The 22,925-nt window shown below is 37.1% G+C and overlaps 1 protein-coding gene and 2 long non-coding RNA genes across 7 annotated transcripts in view; 1 reads left to right on the top strand and 2 right to left on the bottom strand.

The window, feature by feature from the left end:
• Positions 1 to 22,925, bottom strand: part of LOC122671782 (lipid droplet-associated hydrolase) — a 40,486-nt gene that overhangs the window by 8,031 nt on the left and 9,530 nt on the right. For all 5 annotated transcript variants that reach the window (XM_043869215.1, XM_043869217.1, XM_043869216.1 and 2 more), the window contains one exon: positions 990 to 1,040. In XM_043869215.1, the coding sequence (XP_043725150.1) occupies positions 990 to 1,040 (51 nt within the window). The remainder of the gene's footprint in view (positions 1 to 989; positions 1,041 to 22,925) is intronic.
• LOC122671785 lies at positions 4,754 to 22,894 on the bottom strand. Its single transcript, XR_006334393.1, has 3 exons — positions 22,885 to 22,894; positions 5,189 to 5,217; positions 4,754 to 5,077 (listed from the first exon to the last, which is right to left on the bottom strand). It is a non-coding gene; the product is annotated as an uncharacterized LOC122671785 (long non-coding RNA).
• LOC122671786 lies at positions 9,704 to 11,069 on the top strand. The gene is made up of 2 exons (XR_006334394.1): positions 9,704 to 10,773; positions 11,009 to 11,069. It is a non-coding gene; the product is annotated as an uncharacterized LOC122671786 (long non-coding RNA).

The following is a 22,925-nucleotide window of genomic DNA, read 5'->3' as shown; positions in this document are numbered from 1 at the left end:
TTTGATCTGCAGACCCAGCAGGTTGATTCCAATAGGAAGGAATCCAACAGGTGGCAAGAGAAAACAGGGGTGGGAGGGGGGAAGGAGAATTTTCTGTACAAGGACAGATTCAATAACAAAGAATAAATAATTATGGAAAGAACCAATCCATTGAAATAGATGTTCAGATTCAGAAAGAGAAAATGAAAGTGATCTGCAGAATCAAAACTAAATGAAAATTCTGATCCAATCAATTTAAGAAGGAAAGCTCCATATTAACCTCTGAAGAACACAAATCTAGAAATTAATGAAGAAGAGCAGAAGTAGAAAATAGCAACAGAACAATGTAATAGCAACCAGAAGCAATTAGATAAGGCAGAAAACTCCTAGTAGTGGCCCAGGACTTCCTCCTCAAACATTCAAAATTATTTTTTTACTCCAAAAAAAAAAAAATATATATATATATATATATATACACGTCCACGACCCATGTCCAGATATAATTTTGTTATAACTGACTCCTATTAATAGAAGACAACTTAAACTCACACGTGGACTCTCAAACCAATTTCTCATCTGACTCAACTTCTTATCTACTAGGTAAACTCTTTACAAGCTAAAGAGATAACAATGAATTATAAGTCAGCTCAATTACTTTCTGAATTTGACTTGGTGACATTTTAGGCATGAATGCTATAAGTGAATATATGACATGAACAGTCTCCAGTTAAATGAAATCAATTTCAGGCTAGAAATGTTAGAATATTTTTATCTTCAACAAATACAATCATGTTTAAGCTTAGTTACTACAAGCAATGGATCACTACTGAATACCCACATGCCAAGATACAGTTATTGTGACATGCTACGAACTATGCCCTTGCATCACACTATAGCATTTGATCCTAGACATTAGTTCTATTATTTTGAATAGTTGGTGAGAAGATAGTTGTACTATACAATCAATGAATTTTTTAAATAGAACATAATGTAAACAACTGATATTTCACCTTTATGAACTCAGTCATCGCCAGGAAGAGGACATTTCGCATACAATGGTACTGCAGATCAACAAAATATATATACAAGTTAATAAAGTTCTGTTAGCCAAGTATGAGAGGCAAGGATCAGATTGTGAGACTATAGCATAGAAAATTGTCTAGGATGAAGAGTCTTTAGATACATTGAGAGATTACCTTTTGTTAAAGGAAAATTTTAAATTACTAAAATCTAACTTGCGTAGACACGTTGCATCAGGAAATTAAAGTCAGATACACCGTTATATCTTTTTGTACCCCGTTGCTTACCCGTGACATTTCACCAAAGTAACAACAATTTCAAAGTACAAAAATTTAACAATGATAACCCAGTCGACTCTTAGGGACTAAGGGAAGATATTTGTTAGACAGGCAATTCAGGATACAGGAAAGCTTCAAAGCTTAATAATGAACTTGAATTTCTGCAAGGTGATCCTTAACGTAACATGCCCGTAAAAAGAATGACTAGTGTGAACACATCCTTCTCAAGTATGGAAATTGGAAAGTAAAAAGAAAGTGATGGCTGCTCAGTTTCTGCTTCCTCAATTTATTGATACAACAATTTAGCACTAGTTAACTGGGGAGAACTCCATTATTTCTAGAAGAAGCTGCTGGAAAAGAGTGTTAACACAGTTCCAGATGTCACTAAGACATTTGATCCAGCATCTGAGTGAAGCAAAACCAGTTGAAAGTATCTTGATGGCTAGAGAAGATGGTAGAGAAAGATAAATTAAAAGGTCAATGGGAAAAATCTAATTAGCAGCAACGTTAATGCTTTGATTGGTTCTTGTTGGAACCTCTTCTCTAAAAGGCCAACCTTGTAGGAAAGGGAGGAATTATTACATCATACAGGAGCTCTAACACAGCGGACTATCCAAAGGGGGACATGGGTGGATAAATAATTTCAACAGTTTTGTTTGTCAACAAATGGCAAAAAGATGCATCTGCATCAGGAAAAAAAGTAGTATATTAGTCCCAAAATGGTGAACATAAGAGCCAACATTTCAAGTTATGGATGTTTAATTTCATACAAGAGAAAATATACAGAATCGAGCACATGGCAGATGTTAACTACAAGGGTGGTCTATAGTACTTTCTAGAGTACATGGCTGAGAGCAGAACAGTTCAACAAATGTTACAAGGAAGCACAGTACTTGTGGCAAATATTATGTGCTGACTCAAACTAATATATTTAGCAATCAGAGAACTAAGAAAAGACAAAGAAAGAAAATGAGACAAGGTATGGTGGTTTTTGCTTACTTGTAAGTCATATGAACTGCCAAAGTTTGAGGGTGCATAATTGCAGATGTTCTCATAAATCAGAACGGATGCAGTATGAGACTTGGAAGATGATAGGTTCCAACGTCCTTTAACGGGTAATTTTCTCAATTTTCAGGCTTGAAGATCTCTAAAATACTCTTAGGTGTTCCAATAGAAGATAAGAAATTGCAAAAATCTGCAGAAGGTGGTGGCATGAAATTGGTCTCTGCTCAACTGGATTGGCATTTGTCAGTGAAGAAACTAACAGAGGATCTCAGAATAACTGTGCTATGTTCATTACCACTGGCTTGGCAAGGAAATCCTGTTAGGATTTTTTAGGGAGCAACACAGCCATGTAGGGATTTTTTATTTGGAAGAAATATTTGAGGACGGAGAATCGGAGATAATCTCTGCAGATTTCATTTTCTTCCCCGATAAGTTAAAAGAAATTCATTAAACAAAAGGCAGAAGCGCACCAACCAAGACCAATCTATACAACTGTGCAATCAACAGAAAAACCACCTAAAATGAGGTTTGACACTCAGCTTGTATATCCCCTATAGACACATTCCTGAAACTCATTACATTATGAAGCCCAAAAACCACCAAATTTTTTGTCTTGGCAGCCAGCGAACAGGTTCCATATGGTTTTTTAACACATTTATTTACCTCCATAATGACTATAAAACAGATGGAGGAAGAAGCAATAAAAACATCCCCAGCCTAGTCAGATCCATTGCTAATTACCCTGTTAGAAGGATAGTTAGAAGGGTAGAAAGGGCAATGCCCTTCTCGGGATTAGCGTCAGGGAATCTGGCACTAATACCGAGAAGGGTTCCCTCTCTTCTCTCTTTTTGTTTTCTGTTTTCCCTTTATGCCCCTGTACAGAATCCCATATATGAGATATTTTTCTGGACTCTCTCATTATCGAGAGTTCAGCTCCTCCCCTACTCTCTTCTCTTCTCTGCTTCTTCTTTTATTTCTCTGTTACTAACACCCAATTCTGAAACATCTCCTGAAGAGAACCCTGCTTGTTCCACTGGACCCGTGACTCCCTTAAGATAATATTCCAAACCTCTATTACAGAGCAACAATGAATTGAGAGGTGCTGGACATTCAAAAAATTGGAAGAGAATAGCCACAACAAATAAGATGATCACATGTTAAGGTTTTATCCAGCACTGCAGTCCACTCAACTCTCTTAAAGGTTTCTCCCCTCACTGAATTGCTGTAGTGAGTACATATAGATGCAGGTTCTTGAAGGGGGTTGGAGAGGAAATTAACGGAGAATTTGTATGATTGCACATTATTTCAGACTTTCTGATGAACAGAGTTTCAATCCAGATGGATGTTAAATCCTGCCAGAAACCAATCTGCCAAGTTAGAGACACAGAATCAGGAACTATATGATCTGAACTAGGCATCCTGTTAGACACCAGATTATACAAAACTGCAGAAGTAATTTATGAAGCTTCCGACGCCCATCCATCAGATCAGAAATATGTTTTATCCTACCTTCCTCACTCTTAGCTATCCTTTTGAAGACAGAGAAAATCTGTATTATTCCTGTCCAGTGGCAAGTTCCATGTGATTAAGGATCATTTCCACTGTCACGGAGATTACTTATTTCATATTTCTCCACTATCACCTGACTCCACAAACTGGATTGAATCTCCAGAGCCACTTAATGAGGAATGGCTTATTCATCTGAATTACATTGCACGTTCCCATACCTCCTCCTTGTTTAGCTTTTCGGACTTGCTCCAGAAAACAAGATGACATATGAAGGAGTTCTCTAAGCCTCTCCAAAAGAACTACCTTTGAATTATCTCAAGTTTCTTGGCAACAGACACCAGAATAGTAAGAATGGACATAATTAGTTAGGTATCCTTCAAACTGTGAATCAAAGAGGAGTGCTTCCTCTCTAGAGCTCAAACTGATCCGAAGATTTAGCAGGTCGTTCACAACTATAGTTAGCAAATACGGGAACGGCAATAAAACGGAGTATTATGGTACGTGTTTTAAACGGAGTTAAACGGCAAACTGTACGGTCAAACAAACGGTAAAAAAAAAAAAGGGAACGGCAAACGGACGGTACGGGTTTAAAACGTCTGGTTTTCAAACAAACGGGACCAAAAACCGCCGTATACTAATATAAATTGAGAGATAGTACATGAATACTTGCACCTAATGTTAAAAAAAACTAACATCCAACATTAATGCATATCTATTTCACAATCCATTATAAGTTTTTAGATATGTCATCTAATATGATCCAAAATATATAATCCAACATCAATTCCAAATTTATAAAATCAAAACAACATAACATGTCCAAAATTCAAACTCCACATATATCATCCAAAATGTCAAAAGAACTCAAAGTATCATTATAACATGGCCAAAGACCAATAATAATGCATCAAACTAAAGAAAGCGATTCCCTCCATCAGCTCCAATGTTTTGTGAATATGGATCAGGTTCTTCATATGTTTGTTCAAGTATCTCCATATCCGGCTCAATGTCTATCTCAGGTATATCACCAAGTTTTGCTAAATCAATGGGCCTCGCATCTTGAAGTACTTGCTTTTCATACTTCTCCCTCATCATAGAGTTCGTCTTGATGTACACCAAATCTTCTAACATTTCTGGGGCCAATCTAATTCTTTTCTTTGTTTGTGTTGTATCCCAAGCACTCCAATTACGCTCACAAGGAGAGGAACTACAAGATTGGATCAAGATTCTACAAGCAACTTTTCGAAGCACAAAAAATTCACCACCAACAAATTGCCACCAAATCCCTACAAATCATCACAAGTAAGCACATATAAGGATGATATATTTAATAACAAAAAAAATTTGGTAATATTTAATAACAAAATAACATTAAACTAATTAAGTAAGAGACTTACTTGGATGGTTAGTTTTCATCATTGTTTGCCTTTTAGATTGAACCTTGGGCTCTTCATGCGATACTCGAATAATTCTTTCATGAATTGAGCACGATCTTCTAGAGGAACCATGGTGTCCAAAATAAAATCTTGTGCATCCATAAATTTAGATCCCTCAACATCAAATCAACCCTCATACAAAGTAGAAGGATTTAAAAATGCACCAAACACATGAACATGATGAATAATGTTCTTCTCCAACCTAGCAACAAACAAGTCCATGATAGTTAAGTACTTCTCTCCATCATTCTCCATAAATTTCCTTAATGTTTCTTTTGCCCTTTATGTTGCTTCATATGAGTAACCTACAGTAGAACCATCACCATCAACAAGTTGAAGAATCCGAATGATTGGCTCCATGAAAGCAACAACCTCTTTTGGCCCTTCCCAAAAAGTATTAGATTGAATAATCCCAACAGTTCTTACAGCCATTTCAGCTCTGTTGAATTGAAAGGATCTCCATTAGATGATGCCACAAAAAGCGTCAACTCGTTCTCAACTACAATGAGAGATTGAAGCATAAGAAAATGAGTAGCAAACCTTGTTTTGCAAGGCTGCTTAATCTCTTTATTATTTGTGAATTGCCTCATCAATGCTAGAACACCTGTGTCCCTATGAATATAATCCACTACAAGTTTCCATCTTCAATAACATCACTCACCCATTTCTCATGTTTGTGGACATCTTTCAAAAACAAATTAATCTCATGTGCAACACAATTTGTCCTATATAAATGATGTCATTTTCCCGTCAACATATCACCATAAGAAGAAAAGTTAGCACCATTATCTTAAATGAACTGCACAACATTGTTTGGTCCAACCGTTTCAATGATATCAGAAATTTCATTGAAAAGAAATGTCAAAGTTAATCTCTATATACCACACTCAATACATTTCAAAAACACAGCACCCCCTGGAGAGTAAGCAATCACATTGACCCAAGACCTCTTCTTTATGTTAATCCAAGAATCAGACATAATTGTGCAACCTGTGATACCCCATGTCGCCTTTATGTTGGTTACATATTGCATGACATCTACTTTTTTTCCAGGAATCAAACTGCCATGAAGATTGCTATAACTAGGTACAGCATAAGTTGGCCCATACGCACATGCACCCTTTATCATATCAATAAAAGAATTTGTTTGAATAACATTGAAGGAAATATTATTATTGACAAAAAATTCAATTACCAACATGTCCAATGACTTCTTGTCATGCTTAGCAGCCATCCCTACCATCGTGGGTTGATGGCTACTCTTACTCTGGGGCATGATAAGTGTACTATTTGTTGAACCAATTCCACTTTCTATAGTATCACTCCTTTTCTTCTTACTCGCACTCAAATTAAATTCTACAAGGGCTTCAGCTTGAATGTGCTCAGGCAATTGGGAGCAAATTTGAACATCATGGCCAAACAAGCAAGCCAACTGAGCTTTCACTCGTGAAACACTCCCAGTGTAATTAAGTCCATAATAGTTACATGTAAAACGGTTCGAACCACGCTGCTCTACGTCTCCCCAAAATTTATCCTTAGGCTTCACCATTTTGTCTAGGCTCTTAAATCTCAACAATCAAATACCTACATATTAAATCAAACATTCATTGCAATCTCAGAATTAAACATATTGCATTCAAATAGAATCACTGATGCATTGAAGAATCAATTTATAGCAAATCAACCCATTGTCAAGAATATAAAATGATAAGGATTTGATTCTAAATTAGTATTTTCTTGAAAGACAAGGTATGTAAAAAAAAGAACATAAAAAACTAATAGAACTCAATTATATTTAGGAGGGCTGGGGGGACGTGGGGTAATGGGAGCGTGCCAATGTTGATCAACACATGTACCACACAGTGACATACAAGCACAAGTGTACACCTGACTCGAACTCAATTATATTCCGAGATGAGGCATTGTTGATTCCAATCCTAAGCTGTGATTGGCAATCTATAGTGGTTAAAATTTAGGATAAGCTAACAAAGAAATACAAAGGCCTGTAAATCTTGATTGAGCTTAAGTTTGAAAGGAAATTAAATAAAAATCAAAGATTTCATAAATATTAATATTAAGAAACAAGAGAGCAAGACTCAAGCAAGAGACTAGTTCACTGAGATAAAAGAAAATAAGAATATAATAAGGAATAGAGGATACGTCTTTTAGCAGATTCTAGGTTCAGAATAATACAATAGAAGATCTCACATAATCCACATAGTGAAAGGAGCACATAGCAGCCGTAAGAGAAAACTGAAAAATTCAATCAACTACCAATGTATGACGGTTTGCCTTTAGGCCTCAACTATATGGAGCAGAAACCACAAGAAACAGCTTAACAGGGGATAGTCATTGTTGTATTCAAGGTTTCCTTTTAGTAATTTATTAGGTCCAGTTAAATGTTAAATAAATATTCTTCTCTTTTAAGGATATCAGTTTTTAATGTTTAAAATTCAAATAAAATAGTAACCGATAAGACAAGGGAAGAAGATTTTCAAACAAAATAATAACAGATCCTTATTGGAGTTTGAGAAGGGAGGAGAGTGGGTAAGTGAAAGAGCCAAAGAAATGTTTAATAAAAAAAGTAGGAAAAGATAAGAAGCTTTTTTAATGGAGCTTTACAACAAAAGTCAAATAGGGCCCAGGGACATGGATTAGAGCTCTTTTTTAATGGGTCAGATTCGTAAAGGCTTGTCTACGACATATACCTTTTGAAGAAGGTGACAAGGGCTTGTCCATAAGGTCTCCAGTGAAGGCAAGAAAATACCCAAAGGAACCAGCGCGGAGCAAAACAGTGTAGCTTGAGGAGTGAGAAGCGCTAGAAGAAGATGGTAAGGTACTGAGGCGCAAGAGCAACATGGCAGCGAGATTCGCTCCAACCCAACAAACCGATCTTCTCTGCTAGCAAAACCGTGTAGCTTCATCCATTTTGGTGAGGTATTGAGATTCTCCAAGAGCTCTGACGAGTTTGGTTGAAACAGCGTAGGGAATAGGAATGGAATAGAAAAGGGAAAAATAATAGGGTTTACACGGATTTTGGTTTTTTTTTTTTAATGAATAAGAATCAAATACCTATTTTACCCTTTAAAAACGGATACGTGTTTAATACGCGTTTAAAATGCATTGTTTTGCCGTATATGTTTTTTCCCATATTGTTGGGAAGCATACAGGAAAACGCATTTTAATCGGCAACCGCGTTTAAAACGCGTTTTTGCTAACAGAGGTCATGCTGCTCTTGCACCTCAGTACCTCACCATCTTCTTCTAGCGCTTCACACACCTCAAGCTACACTGTTTTGCTCCATGCTGGTACGTTTGGGTATTTTCTTACCTTCACTGGAGACCTCTTGGACAAGCCCTTGTCACCTTCTTCAAAAGGTATGTGTCCTAGACAAGCCTTTACAAATCTGCCCCATTAAAAAAAGAGCTCTAATCCATGTCCTTGGTCCCTATTTGACTTTTGTTGTAAAGCTCCATTAAAAAAGCTTCGTATCTTTTCCTACTTTTTTCATTAAACATTTCTTTGGCTCTTTCACTTACCCACTCTCCTCCCTTCTCAAACTCCAATAAGGATTTGTTATTATTTTGTTTGAAAATCTTCTTCCCTTGTCCTATCGGTTACTATTTTATTTGAATTTTAAACATTGAAAACTGATATCCTTAAAAGAGAAGAATATTTATTTAACATTTAACTAGACCGAATAAATTACTAAAAGGAAACTTAGAATATAGCAATGACTATCCCTTCTTAGGCTGTTTCTTGTGGTTTCTGCTCCATAGAGTTGAGGCCTAAAGGCAAACCGTCATACATTGGTAGTTGATTGAATTTTTCAATTTCTCTTACGGCTGCTATGTACTCCTTTCACTATGTGGATTATGTGAGATCTTCTGTTGTATTATTTTGAACCTAGAATCTGCTAAAAGATGTATCCTCTATTCCTTATTATATTCTTATTTTCTTTTATCTCTGTGAACTAGTCTCTTGCTTGATTCTTGCTTTCTTGTTTCTTAATATTTATATTTATGAAATCTTTGATTTTTATTTCCTTTCCTTTAAAACTTAAGTTCAATTAAGATTTACAGGCCTATGTGTTTTTTGTTAGCCTATCCTAAATTTTAACCACTATAGATTGCCAATCACAGCTGAGGATTGGAATCAACAATGCCTCATCTCGGAATATAATTGAGTTCGAGTCAGTTGTGCACTTGTGCTTACATGCCACTATGTGGTACATGTGTTGATCAACATTGGAAAGCTCCCATTACCCCACGTCCCCCCCCCTATCCCTCCTAAATATAATTGAGTTCTATTAGTTTTTTATGTTTTTTTTTTTACATACCCTCTCTCTCAAGAAAATACTAAATTAGAATTAAATCCTTATCATTTTATATTCTTGTCAATGGGTTGATTTGCTATAAATTGATTCTTCAATGCATCAGTTATTCTATTTGAATGTAATATGTTTAATTCTGAGATTGGAATGAACGTTTGATTTTATTATGTAGGTATTTGAATGTTGAGATTTAAGAGCTCAGACAAAATGGTGAGGCCTAAGGATAAATTTTGGGAACATGTAGAGCAACGTGGTTCGAACTGTTTTACATGTAACTATTGTGGACTTTCACTGGGAGTGTTTCACGAGTGAAAGTTCATTTGGCTTGCTTGTCTGGCCATGATGTTCAAATCTGTTCCCAATGGCCTGAGCACATTCAAGCTGAAGCCCTTGTAGAATTTAATTTGAGTGCTAGTAAGAAGAGAAGGAGTGATACTGTAGAAAGTGGAATTGGTTCCACAAACAGTACACCTACCATGCCCCAGAGTAGGAGTACCCATCAACCCACGATGGTAGAGATGGCTGCTAAGCATGACAAGAAGTCATTGGACATGTTGGTAACTGAATTTTTTGTCAATAATAGCATTTCCTTCAATGTTATTCAAACAAATTCTTTTATTGATATGATAAAGGGTGCATGTGCATATGGGCCAACTTATGTTGTACCTAGTTATAGTAATCTTCGTGGCAGTTTGATTCCTGGAAAAAAGATAGATGTCATGCAATATGTAACCAACATAAAGGCGACATCGGGTATCACATGTTGCACAACTATGTCTAATTCTTGGACTGACATAAAGAAGAGGTCTTGAGTCAATGTGATTGTTTACTCTCCTGGGGGTGTTGTGTTTCTGAAATGTATTGAGTGTGGTACACATAGATTAACTTCGACATTTCTTATCAATGAAATTTCTGATGTCATTGAAACGGTTGGACCAAACAATGTTGTGCAGTTCATTTCAGATAATGGTGCTAACTTTTCTTCTTGTGGTGATATGTTGACGGGAAAATGGCGTCATTTATATAGGAAAAATTGTGTTGCACATGAGATTAATTTGTTTTTGAAAGATGTCCACAAGCATGTGAAATGGGTGAGTGATGTTATTAAAGATGGGAAACTTGTAGTGGATTATATTCATAGGCACACAGGTGTTCTAGCATTGATGAGGCAATTCACAAATAATAAATAGATTAAGCAGCCTTGCAAAACAAGGTTTGCCACTCATTTTCTTATGTTTCAATCTCTCATTGTAGTTGAGAACAAGTTGAGGCTTTTTGTGGCATCGTCTAATGGAGATCCTTTCAATTCAACAGAGCTGAAATGGCTGTAAGAACTGTTGAGATTATTCAATCTAACACTTTTTAGGAGGGGGCAAAAGAGGTTGTTGCTTTCATTAAGCCAATCATTTGGATTCTTCGACTTGTTGATGGCGATGGTTCTACTGCAGGTTACTTATATGAAGCAACAGAAAGGGCAAAAGAAACATTAAGTAAATTTATGGAGAATGATGGAGAGAAGTACTTAACTATCATGGACTTGTTTGTTGCTAGGTTGGAGAAGATATTCATCATGTTCATGTGTTTGGTGCATTTTTAAATCCTTCTACTTTGTATGAGGGTCGACTTGATGTTGAGGGATCTAAATTTATATATGCACAAGATTTTATTTTGGACACCATGGTTCTTCTAGAAGATCGTGCTCAATTCATGAAAGAATTAGTTGAGTATCGCATGAAGAGCCCTTGGTTGTTCAATCTAACGGGGCAAACATTGATGAAAACTAACCATCCAAGTAAGTTTCTTACTTAATTAGTTTAATGTTATTTTGTTATTAAATATTACCCAAAAAAAATTTGTTGTTAAATATATCCTTATATGTGCTTACTTGTGATGATTTGTAGGGATTTGGTGGCAATTTGTTGGTGGTGAATTTCCTGTACTTCGAAAAGTTGCTTGTAGAATCTTGAGCCAACCTTGTAGTTCGTCTCCTTGTAAGCGTAATTGGAGTGTTTGGGATGCAGCACAAACAAAGAAGAGAAATAGATTGGCCCCAGAAATGTTAGAAGATTTGGTGTACATCAGGATGAACTCTATGATGAGTGAGAAGAATGAAAACCAAGTATATCAAGATGAGAGGCCCATTGATTTAGAAAAACTTGGTGATTTACCTGAGGTAGATATTGAGCCAGATAAGGAGAGACTGGAACAAACATATGAAGAACCTGATCCACATTCACAAAACATTGGAGCTGATGGAGGGAATTGCTTTCTTTAGTTTGATGCATTATTATTGATCTTTGGCCATGTTATAATGATATTTTTGAGTTATTTTGACATTTTGGATGATATATGTGGAGTTTGGATTTTGGACATGTTATGTTATTTTGATTTATGAATTTGGAATTGATGTTGGATTATATATTTTGGATCATATTAGATGATATATCTAAAAACTTATAATGGATTGTGAAATACATATGCATTAATGTTGGATGTTAGTTTTTTTGAACATTAGGTGCAACTGAGCAAGTATTCAGGTACTATCTCTCAATTTATATTAGTATACGGCCGTTTTTTTGGTCCCGTTTGTTTGAAAACTACACATTTAAAATCCGTACCATCTGTTTGCCGTCTATTTGCCGTTCCCTTTTTTTTTTACCGTTTGTTTGACCATACCATTCGCCATTTAACTCCTTTTAAAACGAGTACCGTAATACTCCATTTTATTGTCGTTCCCGTATTTGCTAACTATGAGCATGACAGTGAGAATCGCTCCAACCCAACAAACCGATCTTTTCTACTAGCAAAACCGTGTAGCTTCATCCATTTTGGTGAGGTATTGAGATTCTCTAAAAGCTCTGACGAGTTTGGTTGAAACAGCGCAGGGAATAGGAATGGAATAGAAAAGGGAAAGAGAATAGGGTTTACACGGATTTTGGGGATTTAGGTTTTTTTTAATGAATAAGAATCAAATATCTATTTTACCCTTTAAAAACGGATAAGTGTTTAATACGCGTTTAAAATGTGTTTAAAACATATTGTTTTGCCGTATGCGTTTATACCCGTATTGTTGGGAAGCATACGGGGAAACACGTTTTAAACGGTAACAAACTGCAACCGCGTTTTTGCTAACAGAGTGCACAACTACAAGACATATCGAATTCAACACACAGAAATCCTGAACCTTCGTTGAAGGAGAACTACTCAAACCGTGACACAATCTTGGTGGAAAAACCCAAACCATACCTAGTTGCAGGTCATGATTTTCACGCTAGAACAGTATTTGGAGACAATTTTTTAGGGTTTTGGTCACCCAAGGGAGGCGATGTTAATCCTGAAATATTGGGTCGAATGAAAGGGAGCCAAGGTGATCTAACAAGTTCTTCCCAACCCAATCAGCAACGCATGAACCAGAATATGGCATAAGAGAAAATAGACAAGAAGGAAATAGAGTGAACTCGCAGCACCGACCTCACCCCCTATAATTCTGACGTACAAATCTACAACCTGCGACGGATCAAACTTTGGAGGCATTGTAGCACAAGAGTGAGGATTATGTCACAAGCGTCAAGCAAGTGAGAGCAAGAGAAAAGCTACAGCAGGGAGAAAAAAAGGCAGAATATAAGAAAACAGCAGTGAAAGAAGGATCAGTAGCAGAATATAAGAGGACAGCAGTGAGCAGATGAAGAAGAACTAGAAACTGAAGATTTTTTTTCTTCTTCTTCTTCATCATTGCTCTGATACCATGAGACCAAATTAGAACAACCAGAACCTGTGAAGAAGAAGACGGGAAGAAGGAGAGAGAGCTAGAACAAGATGGGAATGGAATAAACCTATCGTAGTCTAGCCTCATAGCTATATAATATTAAGTCATCAACTCTTATTAGGTATCCTACTAAGAGTCTAAGTCTAATTACAATAAACAGGGATAACTAGAAAAAAATAATAACAACTAAAAGGTGATCACAACTCAACATTATCCCATTATCCCATGGTACACAACACTCCCCCTCACAGTACATTTTAACAGTTAGCATGTAAAACCTGTTGTATCAGATTGCATTAAAAATCTTAAGAAAGTTTGTTGGAGATTTAATATAAAAGTATAAAACATCTGACCAGAAAATGGCACCATAGTGATGCAGATAAGTCTCCTAAAGGGCTTATTTTATTGGAAATAAGCCTTAGTTGAGCTATGTATATGCTGGGCCTTTGATCCCACGGGTTTTCTTTGTAATGGGCCACTTTGATTGGCCTAAAATATGGGTAGAAGGTAGGCATACTAGATTAGGCTTCATTAGTTAGTTAATTAGCTAGTCTTTTATTTAATTTTTGCTGTTTATATGTTTTCCCTAAAGAATTATGTTTCCTTTTTAAACTATGCTTAGATATTAGCAATAGGATTGGCTTTTCATAGTCAAAAGAGGCGTTTAATTTAGTTTTTCTATATAAAGCTTGTAAGAGCCATTGACTCATAGACAATTTTAGATGAAAGAAAGTTTGAAGTTTTCTTCAATGGATGCTGTGAGATTCAGTAAGGGATGAGATATCCTTGAAGGGCAATGAGATTCTGTTACTTGTTCGGTGGGAAGCTATAGTTATCTCTCTTCTTTCTAGTTTCTGTTTCTCTTCAAGTTGCTGTTTTAGTTCCTTAATCAACTGACTTTGCTGATCTGTATTTGATTCCTTGTTTCATGTTCATTCAGCCTTCAACCATCTACTAATAATCCTATTATTCTGTTGCTATTAATTTATATCCGAAGAGCTATAAAGTCTAACCTACGGTTTATCTGTTTTTGACCTATTTTTAGTCTGTTTTGTTTACTCATCTGAAGCTTAGGCTAAGACTTGGCCTCCCTAAGAATGACCCTCGACCAGGGTTTGGTCAGAAACAGATCACTTGATCTGCTGATATTGTTTTTCTCTCCTATCTGTCCTATTTTATGCTTCAGACCTGAAGTTCCTTTAATTACTTTAAATCCAGCCATTAGTTTTGCATTAGATTTTGGGGTTTGCATTAGCCGCCAAGAAGGGAACTTGATTTGAATCTTAGGCTGATCTGGCATTCTGACTGTGATTAATTAGGAATCCCTTGTTTGCTGAATTTTAGTTTCAAATTTAAAACTCTTCTAATTACTATAAATCCAACCAGTGAATCATTACCATCTTCTGAAGGATATTTCTACTATTTATTTGTGATTTGATTGTCAAAATTTGACCTTCATCTGAGTAGGTTGACTTTTCTGTTGACTTTTTTGGGTTTGGGTTTGCTTGGGATCCTGTCCGAGGGGGTGTTTAGCCTGAACCTGGGTTCAGGCTACCTACCCCCACCACATAGCTATAGAGCAGAAGACAGACAGACAACACAGAAGTTTTCACTAAAAGTTGTATGAATCATACTTTAGGAGAGAAGGATAAGTGTCACTCTCTACCACAGTTATTCAGAAGGAGCGGATCATAATTTTTTTTTTTTCCTTTACTTTCCACTAACACCCACTTCCATTATAGAAAATATTCTAAGAAACGGTGACATGGGAATCCATGTGAAACCCGCAATAAATTTGAACTTTTGGAACCTGTGCGATTTCAGGTTCTGGTTCAATGCCCATGCTAGCCAACTAACTTAGTCTCTAATGAGTCTGAGGTGTCTAGCGGATGACAACACATAAGCTTGGCATGCTGGATTGATGGCCTGCGGAGCCTCTCTCTGTCTTAGGCCGAGTGCCAGGTGAGAATCTTCCCAACTTGCTCTTCTGGAGTCGGAGGACCCCGCTGGTACCCCGCACCAAAGCTACCTGTATCGGAGCTACCTGTATCGGATCTACTGGTTGGACAGCATGTAAAACCTCTCCGTCAATTAAACCTATTGTAAGTACGATTTGTTCGTATTTTATAATGTATTGTATTGACCAAATAGAGTTTATAGGGGCAATTTAGTAATTTATCTCTGTGGGACCCACATCCCCAGTGGGGAATCCTATTTCCAATAGTTACCCGTACCCGGACTTCCCCTGATGTCATATGACATCATTATATAATTAGAATAAACTAATAGGTACGAAATTCTATTAAAAATCGGATTTAAGAACTAATTTCTAAAAACAGATTTTTACTTTTTAAAACAAACAGCCCCTTAACTTAACCGCTATATATATACCATTCCTATGCACTATTCATTAATCTAAAGACTTGGAGCACAATCGATTCAGCCTTAGAAGAATAGAGAAGAAAGGAGAAAAGAGAAGAGGAAGAAGTGAGAAGAACACCTATACATTGGGCTTTGATTCTCTACTTGGAATTGGAGCTTGGGAGTCCAAATTGGTGACCTGGCTGCATAATTCTTGGCTGCTACACACTGCTTTCACTACTGATTTCAGGTAATCCTTTAAAAACCCTTGCTGTTCCCATCTTCTCTTTCTCTAATTTCAGCCTAGACTATGCCCAAATCTGAAATTCTGCCATTAAAGCTTATGAGTAAAGCTTTAATAACATAAATTCTCCAATTATAACCTGTCCTATGTCAATATGATTCAGGTATACCTGAAACACCATTGTTGTTTCATTATTAGACTCTAATTCAGACTCTAATAAACAAGTAATGAACCCTAAAACAGTAAATTTAGGAATTATTGGAGAAAATCTCAAATTGGACTTAGATTATGAAATTGGACCCCTAAATTGACCAATGACGCATCTCTGATCTCTTTAATTGAACCTATTTATGGTTCAGACCTGAAATTGGCTACTAATTTCTTGTTGTCCATCAAATTGCAGTTGAACCCAATTAAATTAAGGAACCCTAAGTTAGAAATTTGGGGTTAATCTCTTTAAACCCTCAAATTAATTGCAATTTTTATAATTAAATCACAATCCCAGGTTGACCCACCTTAGAACAGTGTGAAAATTGAAATTGGTGGTCTGCATGTGAAGATCAGAGCACCTGGGCCAAAAACCCCAATTCTGCCCTCTAAATCCGATCCAATATTTTTGGACCAAAATGCCCCTCAATGCTTGGATTTGACCTGAGCTTACTTCTGACCCTAATATGTGACATTTTGTTCTATTTTAGGACTGTTTTAGCCTGTCTTTGACTGTTTCTGACTGGATTGCGGAAGTTTTACTGCCCTAGGCTAGTCAATCATATCAGGTAAGGGGATTTTGACTTTAATTTCGGCCTGTTTGTGATATTTAATTTCGGTTTGTTATGATTGCCATGTCATGCATCATCTTAATAATACTGATCATGTATTTTTGTTAGCTTTAACTTCTTTGCATTAGATGTGCATGATTTTAGGTTGCATTTCCATATTGCATTGCATTTATTACTTGATTCTTGGAATTTATTATGATGATGATGATGTTGGACAGAATTGCTGTATTATCTATTATGATTCATAAGTCATCATGATAGTATGCATATGGTTAGAATTGGCATGAACCCAGTGCTACGACCCTTACCAACAGGGGTTGAGGTGTTGGATAACCCGTGGCAGGTCTGAAGGGTTAATACCGGAATGTCATTCACTGTCCCAGGTCTGATGAGTACATACTGGAATGGGAACAACAGTAGGGTTATCACTGGGGGTTCGTCGGGGTCTGATGTGTATATTCCGGAACTGGTGGGTCCCACCGTAGTAGAGTGGTATTATTGGGAAGACCGATGAGTTCATTCCTTGACTGGGAATATCATACCTACTACAGTAGCACTTATATCTCATGAGACTTAGTATTGTTGCTAGAAGCATTCTTAATTCTACGTCATTCATCATGGACTATTTGCACTTGCCTGTGTGTTTCCCTTACTGGGCTCGATGGAGCTCACCTCTGTGGATATCCTTATTTTTCAGATGACTTAGTTACTTCTGGTGGCGGATCTACAGTGCTGGAGTTTGAAGTGCACGACGCTTCGTGCGCATGTGATGATTGCGCATTCTCTTGATCTTGGCTTGACAGTCTAGGCTATCTCCCCTCTCTTTTGTGTTATTAACACTTTTGTGTAGTTATAATATAGTTCTTGTATAGCTTTACTTTGTGATACTTTTGAGAACTATATAGTTGTATCACAAGCTTTATCTTTTATATAAATGAAATATCACTTAGACTTCTCTTATTACTGATGTTACCTCTATTATTTAAATTGTTTCCGCTGCCTCTGATTACTGTATTTGTGAGATATGTTTATAAATGGAGTACTGCACTGCAATCCTGGGGGATTGGTTGGATGTCAGAGACATCCAGTCACACTTGGCCCTTTATTAATCGGGCCGGGGTGTGACAATCCAAAAGGAAGACACCATGAAGAGAGAGAGAGAGAGAGGTTGATTCAATAACAGCCTCAGGTTAATCCACCCAGAATCTTGATTTATTTCAGGCTAGGAAAGACCAAAAAATTAAGCCCAAGCTGGCCCATGCAATCGGTTCTAATGTTCTATATCGAGGTCCAGCCCCAAAGTAGAGCTGGGGCTGTTGCTGGGGCTGGGGTTGGGGCCGGGAAGGGGACAGGCCATGCCAGGATAGAAATTGCCACCCTTAGTTCAAACTAGTAGTTTGGTATTCCTGACTTCAAGTAGAAGATGGATTTTGGGAAAGGTTGATAGCTGAGAATGATATTTCCGAAATTGTAGTCCTTTAACAATTTGATCAAGGTTTAGACAGTTTAGGAAACAAGAAAGGATCATCAACATAAACAGCTTGAAAAAGATGGATTAAAAGAAAGAATGCATAACAATTAGAGGAGAGGAGCTTAAAGATGGTGACAAAAATGAAAAGCCTTTGATGTCTATGCCAGTACTTAGATGAGACTAAACTCTATTATGATAAGTCATGTTGGTTCCTTGCTTCATGACAACATAAGAAGAAATTACTATGTCTTATAGACCTGCATGGCAGAGAAACCAAAATCCTATTGAGGTGTAGAGGAGTCTTTATGCAGTGATTGCCAGAAGGGAAGTTTGAGGAGGTAAAGGTTCTCAAAGCAATCAATGAGCTTAGTGGAGAGCTAGTGACAAGGCATTACTTTTATTTTATTTCATTTTTTTATTGGAAACAGCAAGAATAATTTCATTAGGTTAACTCAAAAGGCAGGATAAGTAGATACATGAATAGACATACAATCTTTCTCCCACAAGACAAGATGCGGTTCAAGTTGCACCCAAAAGCAGCCGTATTTACTTCTTGATGGTGAAGTATCCCGGTCCATGGTAGGAGTATATTTGTATGGGTGAATGCTTCCTGGTCGACCCACTATGAAAGGCTTATTTGGTTGGCCCTCTTGAAACGTGAATATCTGTCACATAGCATGTCCAATGAGGCCCAAATTTTGTGGACATAGACCCCAAGACATGTCAAGTATTGGCCAAGTGGCAAAAGTAAAGCTTTAAAAATTCAGGAATCGGGAGTATGGGAGGACCATGGGAGGTTGCATGTGATACAGCCGGCAGCAGGAGAAAGGGGAAATAGGCTGATCGATTCCCCTTAATTTGGTTCAGATTTGATATGGTCTAGCAATTGCAGGTTTCTAGAAGATTCAAGCAGCAGCAAGCAGCAGGGGATTGAGTTTTGCTTTATTTCTATTTTTGGATTTGCAGATCAAATATAGTTTTGTTATAGTTTAGAAAGTCTGTCATCAAGTCAAGATTAGTTTCTATTTGTTATTGTTAAGATATACCAGAATACCAACCGTAGGGGTATTCTGGTCTTTTTCTCTTTTATTTTATGTTTTATGTATTCCTAGATTCCTAGTTATATTTCAGCTAGGCTAGGGTTTCTCCTTTTATGGTTTTTTCTCTCAGACTAGTTCTATTTTTGGTATTCCTAGTTGTATTAGGAATTCCTAATAGGATTAGGACTGAGGCAGTTTATTCCTATTTTTACTTTGTTTCAGTTGTAATTCAGATATTATAAATAAAGGGCTGGGTGATCTGGTTTGATCACTTAAGCATTCTCTCCATTCTCTCTTCTAACAGTTATTTTCAATGATTGGAAGGAATATACTTGTTACATAAGGAGGCTGATCGCTACTCTATAATCTATATAAAAGGAAGTGACTGCCTCAGTTGTACACAGAATTATTAGTTAATGAACTGTCTATTGTTAGTCACTTAGTCATATTCCTGTGTGGATTCACAGTGTGAGGAATGGATCCTCCTTCAGCCAATAGGGTGGATTCTCAAGGCCTAAAGGTGGGTCAATACAACACTCTTATTGCTGAATTTACATGTTCTTAGTTATTATTCAGTCCAGAAAACTTCACTTCAAATAGCACCATCGAAAAGGTCAGTTTTTCATAGCTTCTACAGTCCTGCTGTTGCTCTATTTTTAATACAAGTTCCAGCAACCTGCAAATCTCAGCTATTCTCTCAATTCTGTGCAGGTTGTTCTGAAACCTTCTCTAAGTCTCTTTCACCATTTCCTTCTAGATAACATCCATATTCCCTGACTCCAAAGCCTACATATACCTAGTTTGTTCACATGCCCTGTTTAGGCCGCACCCTACAATGACCCCTATTGCACCCTGTTAACACTCTCAAATTCCCTTGAAATTTCAGCCTCGCTCAGGTCCCACCAGAGTTTCAGTCCTAACCATGCCCTAGTTTGCAAGTTCCTTATTTTCTCCATTCAACCCTAGCTCTGCTCTGTTCAGATCTATTCCGTCTTCTTTATTTTCTGTTCTGTTCAGCCTTCACATTTTATTTCCCCAAAACTAATCTCTGTTCCAGATTTCTAATCCTATACATCATAATCTGCCTTCTTTAGCCGCTATCACTATGAGCCTTGAACCCTAATTATAGTTAGGGTTTCCCTAGTGCCACCAGCACACCAATACACTGACAGCTGGAAAATATATGGGTGCATAGACATACATAGGAAAGTATTTGATTAAATTTGAGTCTGAAATCTTTCCAACAATCAGAATCGAATCACCACATCATCCTACCACGTGGTAAATTATGTGGGCCATTAAAATAAACTTATCTAGCTGGGATCATGAGATGGCAATTTCCCTATTTGCATAGCTTCAAAAGTCGTTGCTTTTATATTCGATTACCTTTTCTATTTCCGCAAGAGCAACATAGAGCAAATGGAACCACTTAGAAAAGGATCCTTCCTCTAAGCGAAAGGGGACACATGAAACAGAGAAACGCCAAAAACAGAAATGCCACCAAGCAGTTCATTAAGAGAGATTATGCAGTGACAATGACAGTATAGCAGAATGATTTCCAAATTTCTTTTGACAACGAATTTTCAGATGTAAAGAAAGTGGATATTATGAGATGTCTTTCATGATTTGTCAAGGAAAAGTAGGAAATTTTGGTTGTATCTTAAAATATTTATAGCCCTCGTTTTGAAGCTAAAGATGAATTCAACACTCAGTGTGATGCAGGGCATCTTATAGGCCCACAAAGCCCAGCCCAACTAAGAACTTATGAGCGCAGGCCTAAGCCTGGCCAGCAGCAGCAAGCCTAGCCGATGGCTAGTCCTCCTGGGCCGGGGCTAGGACCAGATCAGACCACTCTTAATCCACCCTCCCTATCCCTCTTTATTCCTATCTTTTGATTTCCGTAAAGTGGCTTTATTATCTTGTGGCTAAGTCCTATGACTTCCCACCTCCCTAGATTGCATTTAATACCATGTAAGGCCGATCTATAAAGCCACATCAGTATTTAGGCATTTATGGTTGTAACCTAAAGTCAATTGTGGTTATAACCTAAAGTCATGTGTGACATTTATGGTTGTAACCTAAAGTCATTTGTGGCATTTATGGCTGTAACCTAAAGTCAATTGTGGTTATTTTGTGGCATTTATGGTTGTAACCTAAAATCAATTGTGGTTATTTTGTGGCATTTATGGTTGTAACCTAAAGTCATTGGTGGTTGTAACCTATAGGCATTTATGCCTCTATCATCATGCTATATAAAGAGATCATCGCTGCTCATTGCAACCATGAATTACAACCAGCAAAATCAATCTCCTTGTGAGTTCATTACTTGTTAGTAAGTAGCCTTGGGTGGATCTCCCTTGGTGGACCATTGGTGGATCTCCAAAGGTCGGGTTGTCTTATATCTCCTATTTCCTTTTTCCTCTATCATTTCTTACTATTGGTTCACTGTTATTTTCTGTTACTACTATTGGCTACTACTGCTCACCATAAATCCACCTTCAAAGCCCTCCCAATCATTTCATATAAGCCCTAGCCGATAACATCTATCAACCCACGATCAAACCCTACCGACTCTCTTTCATCACCACTAAAACCAGCCCCTAACCATTCCATTGAAACCTACTGTCGACTCGACAAGAACCCACTGTCACTTACCTAAGCCTCATAGCCATTAGTATCCTGGTTCGTAGTCAATTAGACTACACCATTTTGCCAAAAAGTCATGTTTCTATTACTTAACAATACTATCTTAGGTCCTCTTGAACATCATAAGGGAAGCAATGGGATCATTTTCTGAGCTTAATCAAGGTTCATCAGTAATGGGAGATTCTTAAATTCTTAAATGACCTTTTCTGATAATTCAAAAGAATTTTATTAAAAGTAGAAGTGAAAGAAGACCCTCTATCCTTTACCCATACAGAACCTATGCACAAAAAGAAAAGTACGAGCCATAGAAAAAATAAGGGAAAAAGAACGCTGCCTGGTCGTCTAGTCCTTGTGCCCAGACACAAGAGCACACAAAATTACCTCCCCGCCCCCCGCTAAATATAAAATCCCACCATATTGATACACGTTCCTTTTGACATTTTCCTCTTCTTTTTCACATATTCCAGATGGTTGTTTATGGTATAGTAGTGAGGTCCAACTGTATTAATACTAGTTGGCACATCAATACATGTTTCATGCAGTTCCTAAATTTTTCATAGTTTCCAAATTTATATAGTGTTCATTTACAATGTATTCATAGTCTCCATAACATATTTCCATTTCAAGAGGTAGCAAAATATGCTATACAAATCCTGCAGGAACCAAGCCCATGGCTTGCTATTCTTTGAAAACAATATGATAAGATGATGATAATGATTATCACATCAATATCCAGAATAAAAAGATTCAGATTCCAACGAAGTTGTTATTGTCCATACATGACCTCTGTTATCCAACACCCCTTCACCAACATGTTTATCTACCCAAAGAACTGTAAATTAAGTAATGGTTGATGAAGTAGCTAGAAATGTCAGCAGAAATTCCACTGAAGCAGCAGAAGGGGTGAAGCATAGGCTCCTCAAGAAGAAAACTAAATCACATACATTTTTGGTCAAAGTACTAAAAACAGCCATACGGGATCAAATAAAATTTAAGGAAAGATTTCACGTCTTCTACCCTATCATATCTTTAAATAAAGTAGTTTTGCATCTATATAG

The sequence above is a fragment of the Telopea speciosissima genome, chromosome 8 (assembly GCF_018873765.1).
Source record: "Telopea speciosissima isolate NSW1024214 ecotype Mountain lineage chromosome 8, Tspe_v1, whole genome shotgun sequence".
In the NCBI taxonomy this organism is placed as follows: domain Eukaryota; kingdom Viridiplantae; phylum Streptophyta; class Magnoliopsida; order Proteales; family Proteaceae; genus Telopea; species Telopea speciosissima.
This window is presented reverse-complemented; position numbering and strand designations above follow the sequence as displayed.